General features: G+C 41.6%; 1 protein-coding gene across 1 annotated transcript; it reads left to right on the forward strand.

The window, feature by feature from the left end:
* The first annotated feature begins 319 nt into the window (after positions 1 to 319).
* AKR1A1 (aldo-keto reductase family 1, member A1 (aldehyde reductase)) lies at positions 320 to 18,425 on the forward strand. Its single transcript, XM_009077209.1, has 8 exons — positions 320 to 410; positions 6,803 to 6,922; positions 8,534 to 8,685; positions 11,337 to 11,532; positions 12,179 to 12,378; positions 13,366 to 13,438; positions 14,380 to 14,466; positions 18,135 to 18,425. Exons 1-8 carry the CDS (start codon positions 321 to 323, stop codon positions 18,198 to 18,200), a joined length of 984 nt encoding a protein of 327 aa, XP_009075457.1. The 5' UTR covers position 320; the 3' UTR covers positions 18,201 to 18,425.
* The last annotated feature ends 433 nt before the right edge of the window (positions 18,426 to 18,858 follow it).

Below are 18,858 nucleotides of genomic sequence, written 5' to 3' on the forward strand. Positions count from 1 at the left end.
AGCATTGCATGTTGCCACTCTTGGTTTTGCTTGTTGTTGTTTCTTTAAACAAATAACATCAATAAGTTTGGATACAGCAGAAATTGGGAAGTAACTTCCTCAGCTTCTGCTGAAATCAGCTAGTCAGCTTTGGAGCTCATCCTGAATGCAATTTCCTTTTAACAGTTTGGGCAGAAACATAGATTGTGAGGATGTTGTGACACACTGTAAACCCTACCTTTTTGATAAAAAACGTTTGCCACTGTGAGCAGAAAAGGTAAATTATTGCAATTTACAGAATTGCTGCCAAACTTTTTGTTCTTGTTCTTCTTTAGGCAAAAATGTCTGCATCATGTGGTTTCGTTGCCCTCCACACTGGGCAGAAGATGCCTCTCGTGGGACTGGGAACTTGGAAAAGTGACCGTGGCCAAGTAAGCAGGGAACAATATGATACTGTATTCTCAATTAGTAGTTTGTGCACCTGTTTTTGAAGATCCCAGATCTGAGGTCTGGATCCTTTGCTTGAATTGTTCTAGTCTTGGAAATCAGTGGAATGGCTGTGTGGATTTGCATGACTAAGGCTCCAAGGCACAAAGGCAGCAGTGGAAGATCCCTTCAGACCTGTTAACCCTGGCCTCAGGCTGTGGTGCTCTGGGACAGAAGTGCAGAAAGAGACCAATGAGTGGGGTGAGACCGGGAGAATGCTGTGGCTCTTATATGGTGCCTGACTCTTGCACTGCTAAGTCCTCAGGCTGCCACTTTGACCAGACTCCCCTCTGGCCGAGGCTGGTGACTCAGCGGGAAACATTATTTTGGGAAGTTGTTCTTGTAGCAAGTCCTGTTCCAGCAATCAGCCTATGGCTAGCAGAAAACAAAGAGTGTGCCTGGGTCAGTCTGGTTTTAAACTAAAAACGACTCATGTGTCATTGGACATTCCTTCTGCTTCTGAATGCAATGAATTGGCAAACACCACACTTGGAAACAATTCAGTGTGTTACTACAAACAGTCTGTGGGAATGTTTGCATGCTATGAACTGTGCCTGCTAATGTAGTGCTTCTCCCCCTTGTCTGTTTTTTCCTTTCTCTTTCATTTAGTTAGAACATAAATTATTGGGGGAAGAAATTGTACATACTTCCTGTGAAAGGCAATTGTCCACTGTTTTGGTGGAATTGTTAGCTGCTGTTCAAAGTATGGTTTGGGTTGGAAGAGACTTTAAAGATCATCTAGTTCCAACTTCCTGCCGTGTACAGGGACACCTTCCACTAGACCAGGTCGCTCCAAGTCCCTTCTGACCTGGCCTTGAACTGAGAGGAAAGGTTAAAGCCCTTCTCAAGATGTGCTCTTCTCTCATGCCAGTTAGAGGAAAAGGTGGAAAACAAGCTGTGAAAATTAAATCTATTCAGAGCCAATTAGTTGTTGGTTTTCCTGTCCAGACAGCTGTCAGGACAGTGGGTCTGTTGGAAATAGAAGCTGTGCTAATGTGGAAGCTGAGTTGGTGTGAGAGCTCAGTCAACCTCCTAAATGAGGACAAGGGTGAATGTTCAGCTCTGTCACTTAAAACATCAACTGACAGCTGAATTAAGTTTATTAACATGCACAGACTTAATGGATGAACTTCTGTGCACTCAAAGCAGTTAAATGTGCTTTGTCCAAAACAAATGTCTGAAACTAAACAAACAAAATATTGATGCATTGTTTATTTTGTGTACTAACTATGCTGGGGCAAGTGTGGCCTTATAAAGGAACAAGGACAGATCCTGTTTGTGCATAATTTAAACCTAATTCAGTAGGATTTTGCCATAATAAGCAGAGCTGCTAACAGCTGAAACCTACACAGGATCCAGCAATCTCCTCTGGGAAGTCACGTCTTGGGAATATCTGCTTTCCTCAAATACTTACTTGTAGAATGTATTGAAGGCAAAATCTAGGAAGTCCAGTGAAACTAGACAAAGTGATAGAAGCTGTCACTATTCCTCTGGAATAAATATCACTTCTGAAAATTCAGAGGCATAGCAGCAATTTGGCAGAGTGCCCAAATGATTTATCATTAAAAGGACATGATGTAGTTCAGGGTTAATAATTGCTATTATGAATTAAAGACTGAGGGCCAAAAACCTAGAAAAGCAGAAGAATTACCATTGATTCTATCTAGCTATTTCCCAAGTAGAGGCTATTTATCAAAAGCTCTTTTGTGCAAGGGCTGCATTAGAAGCAAGTATGGAAATGGATGGGTTTTCAGTTATTGCAGGTAAATACTTCGCAGATTGTAATTATTTTCCTTGCCAAATTTGAGTAATTTCTTTGTTATTGCTGTTGCTGTTACTGTTCCTATTGATGTTGTGGCCAAATCTTAGCAGTGCAGTACAAAGCTGTCATTGCAGCCTTAGTTTCCTAGATACTAAGAATGGGAGGAAAATTATTGACTCTTAAGTCCACGTTGGAAGACTACAGGATTTTATAGGATTTGGACCCTATAAAATAATAGGATGTTTTCTGTCTTCCATGATCAAATGCTGGAAGAGAAATTTGTGTCACATGTTTCGATAGGAACATGATGGAAGGCTGTTGAATGGAAGGGAGCACAGCACAGAGGTGTATGAACTGGCAGCATGAATGAGTTCAAAGAGAAATCCATTCAGACAGGAGCATCAAGAGTATCAGCAGCATGGGTTTTTGATATTGCAGCTGGATTATCTGTAATTCTCTCATGCTTTGTTCTCTTCTCTCAAGTGGGCCATGCTTTCAACCTGGAGGACTGAGCCCCACCTGCTGAGCAGTCTAACCAGCAGTGGCAGAGGCTGGTTCTGTAGGGGAGAGAGGCACAAGGCTTAGGGAAGTTTTATTTCTGTGTGAAACTCTGGGAAGCTGAAGAGGAAATGTGTGCCTCAAAACCAGTCAGACAGGGTGTCTTGTGACAGGATTGCAGCTATGGAGGAGATTGTTTGGTTCTTGAAGTTTGTTAGACCATACAGAGAATCCTAGTTACGGACGCCAAAAAAATTCACTGCTGCTGGTTTGTGTCAAGGGAGGGACTTAAATTCAACATCTGAAGGATAAGAGGCAAAGCCCTTTATTTTAGGGGACACCAGCTCTTAAGTTGGCAATACTTATTTGGTGGTGTGAGTTCCTTTTCAGCAACTTTTAGTGCAATATGTACACACTGTAATAGTGTAATGCTTATGTTCCTGTCATATTGCATCTGAATACCATGTGGACTGATGATCTGTTTTTTTTTCTGTTTCCTGTCAGCAGGCAAACTTGGACTGCTAAAATGTGAAAACTTGGCAGGAAGCATGGGGGGCTTTCAAAGCCTTTTCTTTCCTAGTATAATTTTTACTTATCTATCTGTTTATTTATTTATATTTATTTGTTTGTTTGTTAATATTTTTCCTAGTATTATTGTTACTGGAACTGTTCAAGTGCAAGTCTCTTCATGATGGCTTGGGGCTGTGCAGCAGAGGCTCCTAGGTCATTTAAACTCTGTGTTGCCTGGAAGTATAATGCTTATAAAGATGGCTTGTTAGTTTTTAACCTTGTGAGAGGCAGATTGAAGAACTGGAATTCTAATAATGGATATTATAATGAATTGGAACTTACAGATTCTGGTTCTTAATCTGCCACTGGTATTATGTTCATCCATCTTCAAAAACAGAAGAGGATGAGTGGGAAAGCCAAGTGCCTTGCTAGGATGTCTAAGTGAGAGTGTAGTTCCTTGGAATTTGCTATGTAGTGAAGAAGAATAAGGTTCCAACTGCAATGTTGTGTCTGTTTTGGGGCAAACCATTTCAATAAAGGTGTGAATCAGCTGATGAGACAACAGCAACAGTGCTGCAGGGTTTGGGAAAGGTGAGTTGTGATCAAAGATGGAAGCACCTACAGTTATGTGGCCAAGAGGGGTTTGAGAGGAGGTGTGGTGGCACTTTGCACATGCACAAAAAGTCCTCACAAAGGGAAAGCTGTGGATTTCATGTCTGGGAGGAATAGGATGTGGTATCAGGGCCATCTTGGTGACTCACCTGAAACGCTTTGAGCATAAAGCTAGCAAAGCACTGGAGTAGACTGCTTGTCACTTACAAGAAGAGCTTTGACAAATGTGTGTGGGAGTGGTTTAGCTTCACTTGGCCCAGCTGTGGGCCATGAGGGTGGACTGGATGATGTCTCGAGATCCTTTCAGACCTACTTTTGGTCAGACCTAACTTTTTAGTTCTTTGGTGGGTTGGTGAGTCACACTTAAGGCATGTGGCTCAACTTGCCTAATGCAAAGTGAACTCAGCAATTGCTCCTCTCATAGCAATACTGGCAGGCTAAACTGAAGAATATATGGAAAGATTGAAGGATCCTTTGGCTACTGTTACTTCACAACACCAAATACCAGAGGCATATGAATCTCCAGCTACTTCTGTTGTGTTTTTTTCTCTGTCCCCCACCACGAAATGTGTGAACCTGTCTGAAGATAATCTCAAAAATACAAAGCGTGCTGTTAAAAATGTACTTTTCTTAAACTTACATCTACATGTTATTATTTTCCCCTCAAAAAATGCCTTTTTTTTTTTTTTCCGTTTTCTCTTGATTGCTTGCCTTCTGTGTGGAACAGGAACTCTCTGTTCATATTGTCATGTCTTAGTAGGCTGAGAGTAGTTTACACAAATACAGATTTTTTTCCCAAATCCAAACCAGTCCCAGTTCTTCAGTGCTAGAAATTTATCAAAACATGCTGATAAAAAAATATAGTCTCCTGTTTATTGCTTTGCAGAGACATGGTTGGAGTGCCTTATATCTAGTTTTCTGTGAGCATGGTCTGCTTTCACTTTATGGCAAATTTTTTGGCTGTTTGGGTTAAAATAAGCATTAATCTGATCTGGGAAATAGGGGATTAGTACAGCCATAGAGCACTGCTGTTTTCTTCCTCCTTTCCAAGGATAAATAGTGAATCTTAAAAGGCTGTTCTATGTCTCAAATGATTTCAGTTACCCTGCCCTTGACTTTGTAGTGAGCCAAGTAATGTCTTTGTCAGGCTGAAACAAGGACTGTAAATACCATCCTGCTAGAGAAAGGAAGAGTTTACTTCACTGCTGTAATAGAAGTGCTTTGTCATTCTGGCTAAGGGAAACTGAGCTGCATTCCAGTTTACCTCTCAAAATGCCAAAGAATGCAGTCAGAATATTCCCTGTCTGCCTTTACTGCAGTTCTTTACAAGAAAAACAAATGAAATCTACCAGTAGATGAGTTTTCACATTTGAGTTCCCCTTGCCTTTCTGTAGCATCTGAGAGCAGGACTGTATACATCTCTACTTGGTATTAATAGATTTGTCAGCTTTAAAATTGAAAATGCTGGTCCTTTGATGAAGGTGAAAAAAATCAATCTCCCTCTAGCCTTCGTGGACACATGTTTTAATCTCTTTCCAAGAGAGATGAAACCTCTATAAATACATCAGTGTTCTGTTCCATCAAATCTTATACACAGAGTAATTTAGAGTGTCCCACAGTCTCAAGAGAGAAGTCACTGAGGAGCAATCTATAGATATCCCTGTACAGATAGGTTGTACTCCTTATATCCACCTCAAGTGCTACAGATGTAAAAGGGAACACGTGCTTACTGTCCACTGGAAGTTAAATGAAACAGATTTTACTTAATGCTCATCAGCCTAGTGAGTAATTCTTGGTTCTTTCACAACCAGTTATTAACAATCTTTATTCGAAAGCTCCTTATGAATCCTCAAAAAGATGGTTTTTTCTTTGATTTCTAGACTTGCTCCACACCTGAGGCCCATGTTAAGAAGTTTTGTTCTTGTGCTTCATTAGAGCTTTCAAAAGCAGATCCAGATTTAAAGTACAGTGCTTTGGTTCCCAACTGTTCCTGCTTTTGTGTAAGAATATGGAGCAAGGGGTGTGTTGCTGTTGGCAACACCTTCATTGTCAGCAATGTGGAAAGCAAAATGCCAAGTTGTGAGCACCATCAGGACAGATCCAGCAGTTTAGTGACTTCTATTGTTCTGCAGTCAGAAGAATGAGACACAGAAGAAAAATGTGCCATAAAATAGCATTACCTTAGTAATTAAGTGTGTGTTGTTGAACCAAACCCAAACTCTGGTGATTCTGGAGTTAGAAACCAGTCTCCTCCTTTACTGGGCAAGAGGAGATACATTTTCTTTTCCCCCTTTCTGTGGGTGAATACTGTGTTTCAAAAGCCTTTACTATGTCTCAAATGATTTCAGAGTTACCCTGCCCTTGATTTTGTAGTGAGCCAAGTAATGTCTTTGTCAGGCTGAAACAAGGACTGTAAATACCATCCTGCTAGAGAAGAGAAAGGATTACTTCACTGCTGTAATAGAAGTGCTTTGGACCAAACCCAGACTCTGGTGGTTCTGGAGTTAGAAACCAGGCTCTTCCTTTACTGGGAAAGAGGAGATGTATTTCAGGTTTGGCTGACATTGATTTATCACTTAGTTGAGAAAGTTTGTCTCCCATAGCCATGATTTATTTGAAAATTGCTTTTAAAAGCTTGCTTTATGTTTAAGAAGTGTGTGACAACTGTAGCAAAGAGTAGGGATTTGTTCTGTCTGGTGTGTTCTTGCATGCTGGTCTTGTGTGTGTGGTTTTCTTGTGACTCTTGGAATGTCTGTCAGCAATTAGCTCTTCCCTCTGCAGAGTGTGCCGCAGAGGACCCTACTCAATAGGTAGGGTATCCTACTGTGGAGTCTCCTGACCTTATGCAGGTCTGTACCTGATGGGTGTTCCTCACTAAGTCTAACATTTCTTATTTTTCCCCAGTGCTGTGTCCCTTTCCAGTGACAGCACTGTGCCATCTGTTTCTGATTACAGGTGAAAGAAGCAGTGAAATATGCCCTGAGTGTGGGCTATCGTCACATCGATTGCGCGGCAGCCTACAGCAATGAGGCAGAGATCGGTGAGGCTTTCCAGGAATGTGTTGGGCCCAACAAGGTAAAAGCACAGGAATTGCCATGCTGACTTTGTGCTGAATCAAAATTTACTGTTGTGACCTGAAAATACGCTGTGAAGTTAACACTGGTGGCTTTTCCTCCTGGTCTGCCCCAGCTGTTTATTGTTAGGAGTAGGCATGAAAGAGCTTTCTCTCCTCTTGTAACCCTCCTGGCTGTCATGGGCAGAAAAGATTGTCAGAAATATTTGGATGGGAGCTACAGAAAATGCCCTTTTTTCCCCTCACTAGAATAAATAGTTCTAATGTCAAATACTTGCCATGGCTTATATGAAAAGTTACTCTAACTTAATAATCTGCAATGGCAGGTAGCTATAGCAAACTCAGTGACTGTAGGTTGTTTGGTTATAGATAAAATATGACTGAGTAAATAGGTGGTGATTTTTTTTGAACAGTGATTGCTTGTGAGGGTTTGATCGCGGTGACTCCAGGGCCTGCACTTCAGAGACCAAGGCTTAAGTGTAATGTGACAAACATTCCTAGGGATGACCTGAGGCAGAATCTTAAATTTATCCCCTTGTTCTTGTTGGCTCAAGGGGGCAGATGGTTCCCTGTATAGCCTCAGAGACCATGGAAATAAGGTTTTTATGTTCCTGCTTTCCTGCTGCTCTCCTTGGCTTTAGGGCAATCCCTTTATTAGGCGATTTGCTTGAGAGAGGATGTTTTCAGCTTGCCCCAGGGATTCCTCCCTACTAGATAGGGTGACTAACAAAGAGAAAGAGGGCTCATTCATTTCTTATTAGCTAGCTAGCTTAAGACTAGAATTTAAAAGTCTTCTTGAAAGAGTTTTTAAAACCTTTCTTTTTGAACACAACAGCCATATGTGAAATAATTGAATGGTTGGAAGAGAAAAACTGAGGAATTAACCATTCCAGCTTCTTCAGAATACAGGCTTGAGTGGAATTTTGTCACACACAAGACAGAGAGAAGCACCTTTTCTGATGGGTTTCTGTGCTTCAGCTTGCCCAATGTGTTCTGTTTTGCATTTTGCACTTCCTAGTTGACCTACTCTCTGTTTTATTTCTGGGTCTTACCCTTCCAATAGAGGCTACAGGACTTTGAGTTCTTAGTGTGTTCCTTCCACAGCCTAAAAACTCAAATGCAGAGGTTTGGGGAAACTTCTGTTTATTTTCTCACGGCGCTTCCCACAAGAAGCATTCCTGGTTTATGGCATGTGATGAGTCAAGTTAAGTGAGCTGGTTGGGAATTGTTAAATAAAAATTACAACATTTACATATGAAGAAGCTTTGCAGTCTTTCTTTTGTCACACTTAGTAGTGGTTTTAACCCTTGAATTGGAATGTGTGGAGGAATGTATATGTGGAAATGATTGTTTTGTTTTTCAGAACATCTAATAAATCGCTAAGTATTTGACATACTTTCCAATTTGTGAGCCTTTGTATTTCTCTGGCTCTTCTCTGTCCAGCATATTTTTGAAAGGTTTAATTTGTTGGTTCCATGTGTTACCTTTTTGAAAAAAAAAGAAAGCCCACAAAACTTCAGTTGTTCTCTTTGTTTTAAAACTAGTTGGGGAACTGTTGCAATTCTCTTTCTAAACTTGCTCCAGTAAATTATGCTCTCCTTCCTTTCTTAAAGGCTGTTAAAAGGGAGGACCTGTTTGTAACATCAAAGCTCTGGAATACCAAGCACCACCCAGAGGATGTAGAGCCAGCACTAAGGAAAACACTTGGAGATATGAAACTGAATTACCTGGACCTGTACCTCATGCACTGGCCTCATGCCTTTGAGTAAGTTCTAGGTTGAAAGGGCACAGAAAGCAAAACCCCCAGTTTTACATGAGTGGCTGGTGTTATATCCCGAGGGCCTTTTTTCTGAGCTGTGAATTTCTTCCTGTGCATACTGCCTGCAAGATGGTTTTCAGTGTGGTTAACAGTGCAGTCCTATGGACTGTCACGTAGACACTTTTCTACACGTGGCTTACTCATATTTGGCCCGTTCATTCACAGAAAGAATTGTTCAAATATAATTCGTTGAATTTCAGTTGGGTGGGAATTTGTTCACTGTTAGATTTGTAGCATCTCCATAAACATAAAATAGAGGAGAAAAAACTTCTGGTTTTGTGTAGAAGTATTGTAATTGGAAAAAGGATAATTGTTCTTGTTATTTAGCAGTGATGAGGCCAGAAAATCACTGTGAAGTCCTCATTTAAAATTTTTAAGCATCTATATATTTTTTTTTAATCATGAGCTCAGCTAGGTCATGGAATTAGGATCACTAAACTGGAGACAGTTTGGCATGGGTGCCAGGGTCAGGTAACTGGAAAAAGGTAATAAAGCTTTATGGGACAAGATTCTGTACTGAATCTTGCCATCCTAAAGTAGCTGTGAGGTAAAATATTATAAGTTTAAAATAGTCTAGTGTCTTCGTCTGGGCACTGGGGAAGTGCTGCAGCTATTCTTGGTTCTGCCATTGACCTACATGGTGACCTTGAGGCAATACCAAAGCTGCTTTGGGCCTTACTGATGTGTAAAATGAGAATCAAGTGCTTTGTAAAGAAGACAACCCTTTTCACTAATAGTTATTGACTGTGCTGGAGTGGCCAAGCAAGTGCAGTATAATGGTGGTATCTGCATGAGAAGGAAGTGAAAATTACTTTTTATGACACTAACTGCAGTAATTCTACAATTTGAGGAAATAAGAGATGAGAAAGTTTTCCAGTTAAGTGCTAAATGCACTTACCCTGTAACCCCACGAGCAGCAGAGTTCCATACTTTATTTCCTTGTGGATGTGGAAGCAGTTGTTCCCCCACCCAACTGCAGTCAGCAAAAAGGCAGGGGGGATCAGTCTCCTGACCAGATGTTTACATGGAGTCTTCACTCTGCAGGGAAAGCCCTGTCAGTCTAAGGGGCCTCTCTCTGTTCTGTAAGTTTGAGAATGTTTTTTCCCCTTCTAGTCATGTGAATTGAATTTTACAAAGCATGAAACATGATAGGATGAAAGATGCTCAAAGTATAAATATATTCCTCAGCATAATAGAATGAGGAAGTGTTTTCAACTGGAACTGGTTTGGAGGAAGAACTGTTAGACTTTCCCCCTGTTGTGAAACAGGTTTGTGTTTTATTTGCTTGAAAAAAAAATCCTCACCATTATACATTGCTTTGATAATGACAAGTAACACAAATAATGATGTAGGCTTAGATATTACTAATATTTAAATTTGCTTGATGTTGTGCAGCTGTTGACAAAACTGACACTAACAAAGCAGTTTCATTTTTTCTCATTGGAAGCTGTTCACTCTCCAGTTTTCCATTAGCTCTACTGAACTGTTTTAATGCATGGTTGTCTATAATGCCTGCTGCACTGGGGAGCTGAGTAAAGGAATGTTATTTACACAGAAATTAAAACAGGCTTCCAGATGAAAACCACAGTGCTTCCAGGTCCTGGAAATTACTCTCACTTTACACAGTACTCTTGACATATGAGGCTGCTTTTCTGAGTTGGGAACTCATAAGGCTTTCAGAGTTATTTTTGGTTCCGTATTTGCCAATGATAGGAAGAACAATCTCCTATTGTCCTCAGCTGCTGCCATTTCTCACACTATTCACTGCTTAGCTAGAGCAATGTGTGACAGTGTCAGATCTGAGCTAGCAGAGTTCTGTGGTTGTTATGAAGCAGTGCTCTTCCAGTGGGAGGCTTGTAACCTTCCAAGCATGGACTGCTCAAAGACCAGTCATAGCCCTTGGCTGTGCTCATGTCACCTGGCACAACCAGGTTCTTTGTGTCTGGTGAATTTCTTGCCTTTTTGGTTTGAAATTTGGTTTTGTAAAATGTGGTGGTGTGGCTAACTGGAAGGAAACACACCCAACCTATAAGCAACCTGTAGATGTTAAGACCTCTGTGACATTCTCTGCTTGTAATTAAGTACTGACACAGCTACAGAATCCAGAGAGGTGTGAAGGCCTGTGTACTTTGAATATAGTCTCTCCTAGACCCCCTAGACACCTCTTAAACCAAGGTCCCTTTGGTGGCAGCTCCAAACAGACTATGAAAAATACCAGTCCTCTCCGGGAAACGGATTGAAAAACCAAAGCCACTCTCTGAGTTGCCGCTCCCTAAATCAGCTGTTTTATTGGGATCAAAGTGTGCAAAGAGCTGCTGCTGTGTGTACAGTGTCTTATCAGTTCTATATAGTCACTGCTGTGTAGGTAAGTACTTCAGAGTGTTGTATAACAACTTCACATAGGAAAGACTGTATGTGAAATAACTGCCTTAAAGGTTAAGTCACATAGTGGAACTGAACAGACAAACTCAGTTTGTACTCTGCCCTCCAGGTTAGGCATAAGCCTGTAAGAATACTTAGAGGAAGGCTTCTTTAGTGAAGAACTAACCTAATATAAATAACATGATATATGTACTTACACTTGACCTTTGTTGTAGACGAGGGGACAATCTCTTTCCAAAGAATCCTGATAACACGATGCGTTATGATTACACCGATTACAAGGATACCTGGAAGGCTATGGAGAAACTGGTAGGAAAAGGTCTTGTGAAAGCCATTGGGCTGTCAAACTTCAACAGTCGTCAGATCGATGATATACTAAGTGTGGCTACTGTCAAACCAGCTGTGCTCCAGGTAAGGTGAATAAAGAAGACAAATACCTTTCCTATTTGTCTGTGGGAGTGAAGAATTTTCAAACCAATGCTATGTGTTTAGCACAAGTGGTGCAGCTTCTTATGTGCAGGGAAGAATATAGCCAGCCGTGCAGGAGTAGGCACACAGAGACAGTCTTTCCAGGCAGATTAATTTGTTGGGAAGGAGGCCTACATCCATTGGCCATTTATGCCTGCTTAGTCAGACAGGTCTGTGGAAGCGTTCATCTTCCCTGGGAGGAACAATTTAGTCTATAAGAGAAAAAAAAGATTGTGAGGGAGTAACTTGAATCCCTTTGGTAGAGTGTCCTTGCTTGTTGGATGATCTGTTTGCTGCCTAGGGAATATACAGCACTAAGCTTCGGTGATCTGTTCACTGTTTCATGTAAACTTAGCCTACACTTCTTCGTTGTCATGGTAGTAACTTAAGTTACTTAGACCTTAATAACTTAAGGTTGTTTAAACCTTAATAACTTAAGTTAACTTAAAACCATATCCTCACAGGGTTTTCCACAGCTTGGAACAAGCTCCTGTGATTCGTTTGCTCCTGCTGTGCTTGACTACCCATTTGTTTAGAGTTTTGTGTTGCTGTCTGTTCTGTAGCCACTCATTGTGTGTCATTGTAACAGGTGGAATGTCATCCTTACCTGGCTCAGAATGAGCTGATTGCTCACTGCCAGAAACGAGGACTGGTTGTCACTGCCTACAGTCCCCTTGGTTCTCCAGATCGCATGTGGAAACACCCAGATGAGCCTGTGCTTCTAGAAGAACCTGGGGTCAAAAAAATTGCAGAAAAATATGGCAAGTCACCTGCACAGGTCTTGCTCAGGTACAGAAGAATTGTGAGAGAGGAGGTGTTTGGGACTCAGCCTTAAATAAAGCAAAACACAGAAGCTAGAAGGAATCTACTTAAAGTATGTGTTCTGTGTGTGGGGAGTTAAAATCACAGAGAGTGCCAAAAGCAAACCCCATTTGGTGCTTGTTTTACAGGACTGGTAGAGTTGGTCCTGCCTTAGGGCTAGATTAGAGGTGTTCACTCAGGGCCTGGATCCATGTCTGGGATGGTTCACTACCTTTTCTGCTGGGAAAGAGCAGTAGGGCAATTAAGGCAGCTGTGTGCCACGTCTGTGTGCTGCCCACTGAATTGGCATGTGCCCAGCTTCTTGAACCCTCTAGTGCTTGCTGCTGCATTCAGGTGGTACCCAGGAAGAGAGGCTGAGGAGACCACCTTCCTCCTTTGCACTGAAGCACTGTTTGCTGTTCTGTTTTTCTACAGCAGAAGCCAGCTACTGGGTACTGGGAAACAAGGTGATTGAGTGATATCAAGAATGTGATCATCACCTTGTAAAGTAAAACTGGGTTTCTAGCCTCAATTTTTGACTGGTGCTGTATCTATCAGTATCACTACCACATTCTTGGGCAGGAGCAAGTTACCCTGCCAGCTGAACATGTTCAAGACTTTATGCTCAAGCCACTGGACAGGCACTTCATCCAGTTTCTCCGGGGTTGTCATGTTAGAACTTGTGTAAAGTGCCTAAGTACATTTTTCTGACTGTTTCTTGGGTTTTTAGCTTAAAACACTTGAAACTTGCTTGCTTGTTCCAGGGCATGAGCATCTTCCCTTCACAGATTACTCTGGTGGCTGCTGTCTTGGTTGAGCTTGGACATGCTAGGTCCTATGACACTACAGTGCTGTGTCAGTCCTCCTCTGGGGGTTTTAATTTCACATAGAAACAAAAGTGGCATCTCAACCAGAATAAATACTGATGGTTCTTGGGCTGCATGCACAGAAAAATCTCTTCCCTCCTCTTAACAGGTGGCAAGTGCAGCGTAAAGTGGTTGCCATTCCCAAGAGTGTCACTCCTGCTCGCATTCAGCAGAATCTCCAGGTAAGCTGAAGCAGAGGAAAGGAGTTTAAGCAGTGAGTATTATACTCTCCTGTGACTTGCAGAGCAACAAGCTGAAACACATGGTTCATCCTTGTTCCTCAGTTTATGCTTGGAAGGGAGGGTAAAGATTTTTTTAAAAACCAATGATGTGTTTTAAGCAACTCAGTGTGTGAGTGTGTGCAGATGTGCACAGGCACAGTCTAGTTATCAGAAGGCAAAGAATGTACTTTGTAAAAGTCTAAATGAAAAATCTGTGCTTAAATTTTGAGACACAAGTGTATCGAAATAGGGAGCCTTCTAATGATGTTCCGTGGTTCTTATTATGAGTAATAGTTGCTCTGTCCTGCATATGAGGGCTGGCAACTATTTCTGCAGCAAACTGGCATTCTGGTGATGCTGAAGGGATAAGTGTGGTTCACTTCTGCTCTGAAGCAGAGACAGTTCACTTTAGAAATTATTTGAAAACTCTGAATTCAAATAATCTTGAGGGATGTCTCTGAATCACCTCCTGGGATCTTTTTTCAGCCCTTAATTATACAGATTGGCTGGTTACATACTTGTTTTTAAGTTAAGAGCTCTGTTTCTATAGCTGTTACTGCTATTAAAGGAAATTCTGCGATGCAGTATGCTGCTAGCAATCTCAAGAAATACCCATAAATTCTGCAGTTAGTTGAGGTTTAGATTTACATGGGAACAGAAAACTGATTGAATAGGCAGCGCTTAGTTGGAGAAACAGTCCCACTGCTTTTATCTTTGTGGCAGAGCACTATGCAGTGCCAGTGTAGGCTGAGAGTTGGCAGCATGTGAACACCTCAGACTTTAAGCCTTTGCTTTGGTGTTTGTTATAAAGTGAGTTTAATTGCAATTTCATATTTATAAGTGCTAGACAAACTGATGGCAACTTATGGTTATTTAATAAAGCCTGTGGCTTTTGTTCTCAGGTGTTTGATTTCAGCCTCACAGAAGAAGAGATGAGCCACATTGGGAGCCTGAATAAAAACTGGCGTTACATTGTGCCCATGATTACGGTAAATGTCTTGTGTTTCTCATAGTCTTTATGTGCATATGTGGCCACAACTTGGGGGTTTTACAGTTTTCTTTCTTTAGTGTCCCCATCAGAACTACTTACTCATAAGAACACCACATCTTTTTAGGTTATCTAAGATCAATGAATGTTTCAAAAGCTGCGTGCAGAAAAAGTAGCTTTTGGAAAACTTTTCTCCTCTATTTTGGACGCCGTTCACTCTCCTGAGTTCTCATTACTGACCCATCCATGGGTCTTCAAGCCAGAGTCCCATCTTACTTGAAATCTCACCAAACTCCTGCTGATTTGTTCTTCACAAGTCCAAGCAGGCTAAGGTGCGTGGCATTCCTCCAGAAGTGCTCCTTGTTCCAGCTGTCACTGTCTACTTTATACCATAAACCTCTAAGAACAATGAAGGCTCAGGGTGCTGCTAGTTCTCCACATCCATTGTGGAACTCACATCGGGAACTTTGTCCCCTCCCCTCAAGTGCATGTCCCCTCTTTCAGAGTCTGTTGTAAGGACCTTTCTCCAGTGTAAGGAGTTTGGTTTAGGTTGTTGTATTTTTCTTCCCAAATCTATTAGCTGCAGCATCTTTCAGCATCAGCAGTTTACTTTGTCACAGGAAACCTTACCTCATGTCCTAGCAAATGCCCATTTGTTTTTGTACGTGTTGAAGTCCTCTTGGTCTTTGTTTTGTTGTATTAAAGGACCTAACCTTGTTCCTTTCCCCTTACTGCAAAAAAAACCCCAATCAGTGCCTTGTTGTCTTCTGTCTTTGTAGCGTTTCTCATTTCTTGTCATGTTTCTGACTATACAACAGAGAGCTGTTGCCATTCCCTGGTACATCACCAACCACCATATAGTTGTGCTGTCTGAGTCTGAAGTGATTTATCATACACTACACTGCATAGATACAGTAAATCTCTCAGCAAATTTGGAAGCTGTCAAGCATACCCCAGCCTCTTCAGCAGTTTGCTTGTAAATTTTTCTTTAATAGTCTGTCTGCTGGCTACAGGAATTCCTTGGGGGAAGCTTTTCTCCAGGGTTTATCATCGTGGTTTTTTTGTGTACCTGAGAATCACTAGCCTAGAGTGACCAGTCTGAGTTAGAAACGAAAAGGTGTGAATGTGTGGGGAACAACTGTCTCACTTCAGGGTAGATACATGTTAGAGCTTTCACTGTGATTCTGGGGCTTAGGAGAGCCTCAAGGCCATGCTTTTAACTCTATGTGTGCATGAGTATGAACCCCCACATCCCTGCAGCCAAAATCATCTTTGCGTTTATGGATCAGGAGTCTGTACACCAAAGGGCAGCCTTAGCTGCTGCTCGGTGTGAACGTGGCAGTGACAAGCACACCTGCTGCTGACAGGATGTTTCTTTTAACTGTTTTCCTACTCATGCTGCAAACAAAGTTGTTTTGTTAACAAAAGTGCAGAATACATTAGAATGCAGCTTGGCTTGGATGAGCCAGGGATAATTCATGTGCTTCTGTTACCTGGGAGACCTGATCAGATCAGAGAGATTCGTTCACAAAGGAGAGATGAAATACAGTTCAAAGTGATAGTCCATCCAGCTTGAGAAAGGGTGAATGAGATGCATCTGGGCTTCAAAGATATTGCCATATTGCCAGATAACAGGACAGGAAGAAAGAAGATGAGGAGAATTAAATCATGGCTCTGTAGCTGTAAGATCTCTAGCAGAACCTTTTGTCTCCTGCCCATCCCTTCTTGGCTTATTGGAAAGAATTTTCATCAACTGTGAATTAAAGTTCCTGTCTAACCTTTCTTGCCTATCTCCCCTGTGAGTCTGACTTGGAGTGTCTGGATTTCCCAGTGTGATATGGCAGTGACATCAGAGCTCCTGTTGTAACTGATGAGACAGTTTTTCCTTGCTTTACTTCACTGATCTGTAACCACAGGTTCTGAGAGTTGCACCACTCTGCTGCATGTGATGTTTAAAGCCTGAGGAGAGGCTATTATGTTGCATGTAGACAATTTAAGTTGCTTTATCCTTTTAACCGTTCATTATCTGGATAGAGGTTGGAAATTACCTTGTACTAGCCTGAAATCCAAACTTTTGCAAACACATAATTAGCCAAGGAATATACCTAAGTGAAACTTGAAGGACTGTCAAGCCAGGAGAGGAGGAGTGATGGTGGTGTACACATCATGATCTGTTTTTGATAGTTAGCTACCATTGACCTGCAGTTCACTGCTGATTTTACTCCTCCTCCTTCTCTCAAATTCCTGGGATAGACTGGAATCAGCGAGGTGGAACATTGCTTCTGGCAGCTGCTGTCTTGGCATGCTGTGAACAAGAATGCTTACCTGTTCTGTGTGGTGAAATATGCAGGGGGAAGAACCTGGGTGGGGGAAATGAGGAATATGAATTCTAGGAACACAGGGAAGCTGTTGGCTGAGGAAACCTGAGGCTACTGTGACACTTCTGTGCACAGTTTTAAGGATTGCCTTCAGGTGACAGCTTCATTTCAGCTTTATTTTGTTTTAATCTGAGCATTAGTCAAACGTTAAACCTCAACATCTTCGTTCTGTGCTCTGCAGTGCCCCCAGGTGACTCGTTTCACACTTGAGTAGTGCCTGTAAACAGTTCATTACCAGGGGGATTCCAGCTGGTGCTCTGAAATGCAGGTTTTGTACTGAAAGCTGAGGGAGGCACTTGCTGGTGGATACCTGGTTTGAAAGTCCCTGTGATTCCCTCTGCCCCTGGAACATTTTGAGTGATCGCTAACATCATGTTTACATGTATAAAAATCGCTTTTATATGTATAAAGATTAGTGATTTCTTTAACCACTTCTATTCAGTTATTAGTTGTTTAATGTAAGTTTTAGCTAAATGACACCTCCTGTGAATGGCACAGCTCACCTGTCACCTGGGGAGATGTGTATCTCTGTGCCAGTGCTGTGTCCAGACTTCCGCAGATGTTACAGATGAGGTTTTACCTCAGCTCCTCAGAAGTTGGGGGTGTTGTGATGGACTTAGTGCAACTGGAAATGCAGCTTAGGGATCTGAGTGCTTAGAGGTGGAATGTAGGAGCTGAGACCTCTGTATGGCCACATCTGCTTTTGGGCCACCTGAGCCTCTGTTTGGTTATCTGCGAATATCAGTTTCAGTGTTCCCATTTTACAGCTGGAAAAGTTGATCTCCTGTGGAAATGCTTTTAAACAAAACGTGCTGTGAAGGAGTTCAGTGACACTATTAATGCTTTAGTATGTGACCCTGAACAAGTCACTCGGTGTGTTTCATCTTATCCCTCTGTAAAATTGGCAGCACAGCAGCTCTGTCGTGGAAACACGGGCAAAGGCTCCGACTCCAATAAAGTGTTTCGAAGTGTGCGTGTTACAACACTGACTCAGTAACAGCTGCAAGGCAAAAGGCTTTTAACTATTCTTAATCTAATTCTTCAAGTCTCTGCAGCTTGAAAGGCTCTTGCTCTCGGCTACAGAAATCTCCTTTTATAATTATCTTTTTTAATTTTTCTTTCAAGAAATTCTAAGAGGGCTTGGGAACAGAGGGAACAACTGGTTTTAGATGAAAAATATAATCCCAGATGCTTGGGATACAAAGGTTTAGAAATCTAAACCGTGGGGAACTTGAAACTGAGAGTAAGAATGGGTTTTCATCTTTCTGATTTGAGTCTGTTTACTTCACAGGTGGATGGAAAGCTGGTAGCCAGAGACGCTGGACACCCCCATTACCCCTTCAATGACCCCTATTAACTACCAGAAAATAAGGTGTTAAAGTAACATCCTCCTCTGCCTGCCTTTCCACAAAATAATTGTTGCCACAATGTGTCACAAACACTATCCAAATTGAAACTTTCCTTCCTGAGTAGGTTTACCTACAATGTACTTCTTCTGATTGACTTCCTTTCTGGAGATGCTGTAGCTTCCACACCGAAGTTTGTGGATTTATTGCAATGACTGCAAGCTTGCTCCTGGAAGCATCAAATCTGTTGGAGATTAGATAGAGTGGTGGAATCTAAATTAAGTCATTGTCTGGCTAGGGCAATACTTTGGGTTTACTGCCTGTGAAACAGGTGTGAAGGCTTTAGTTTAAAAAAAAAGGTGAAGGCATGAAAGTATTGTAATACTAAACAGCTGCTCAGCCCTCAACTTCAATATCTATATTAATATTTTTTACACAGGGAATAAAGTGAAATGTGCTACAGTTGCACTGTATCCATAAACATTTCATTAAAACCCAAGTAACCAGCCATGCCCACTGCTTTTATCCACTTTGCAGTACTTGTGGGGCTTAGAATTCTCTGTTTTTCTTTCAATTTGTCTGTAGATTTGAGGAGAATAAATGCAGATGCAGACCCTGGAGCAGGTCTTCAGGGTAATCCTCTCTGTTGCTTGTCACAGTGCTGGGTTC

This window comes from Acanthisitta chloris, unplaced genomic scaffold (genome assembly GCF_000695815.1).
Source record: "Acanthisitta chloris isolate BGI_N310 unplaced genomic scaffold, ASM69581v1 scaffold30036, whole genome shotgun sequence".
NCBI classification, from domain to species: Eukaryota; Metazoa; Chordata; class Aves; order Passeriformes; family Acanthisittidae; genus Acanthisitta; species Acanthisitta chloris.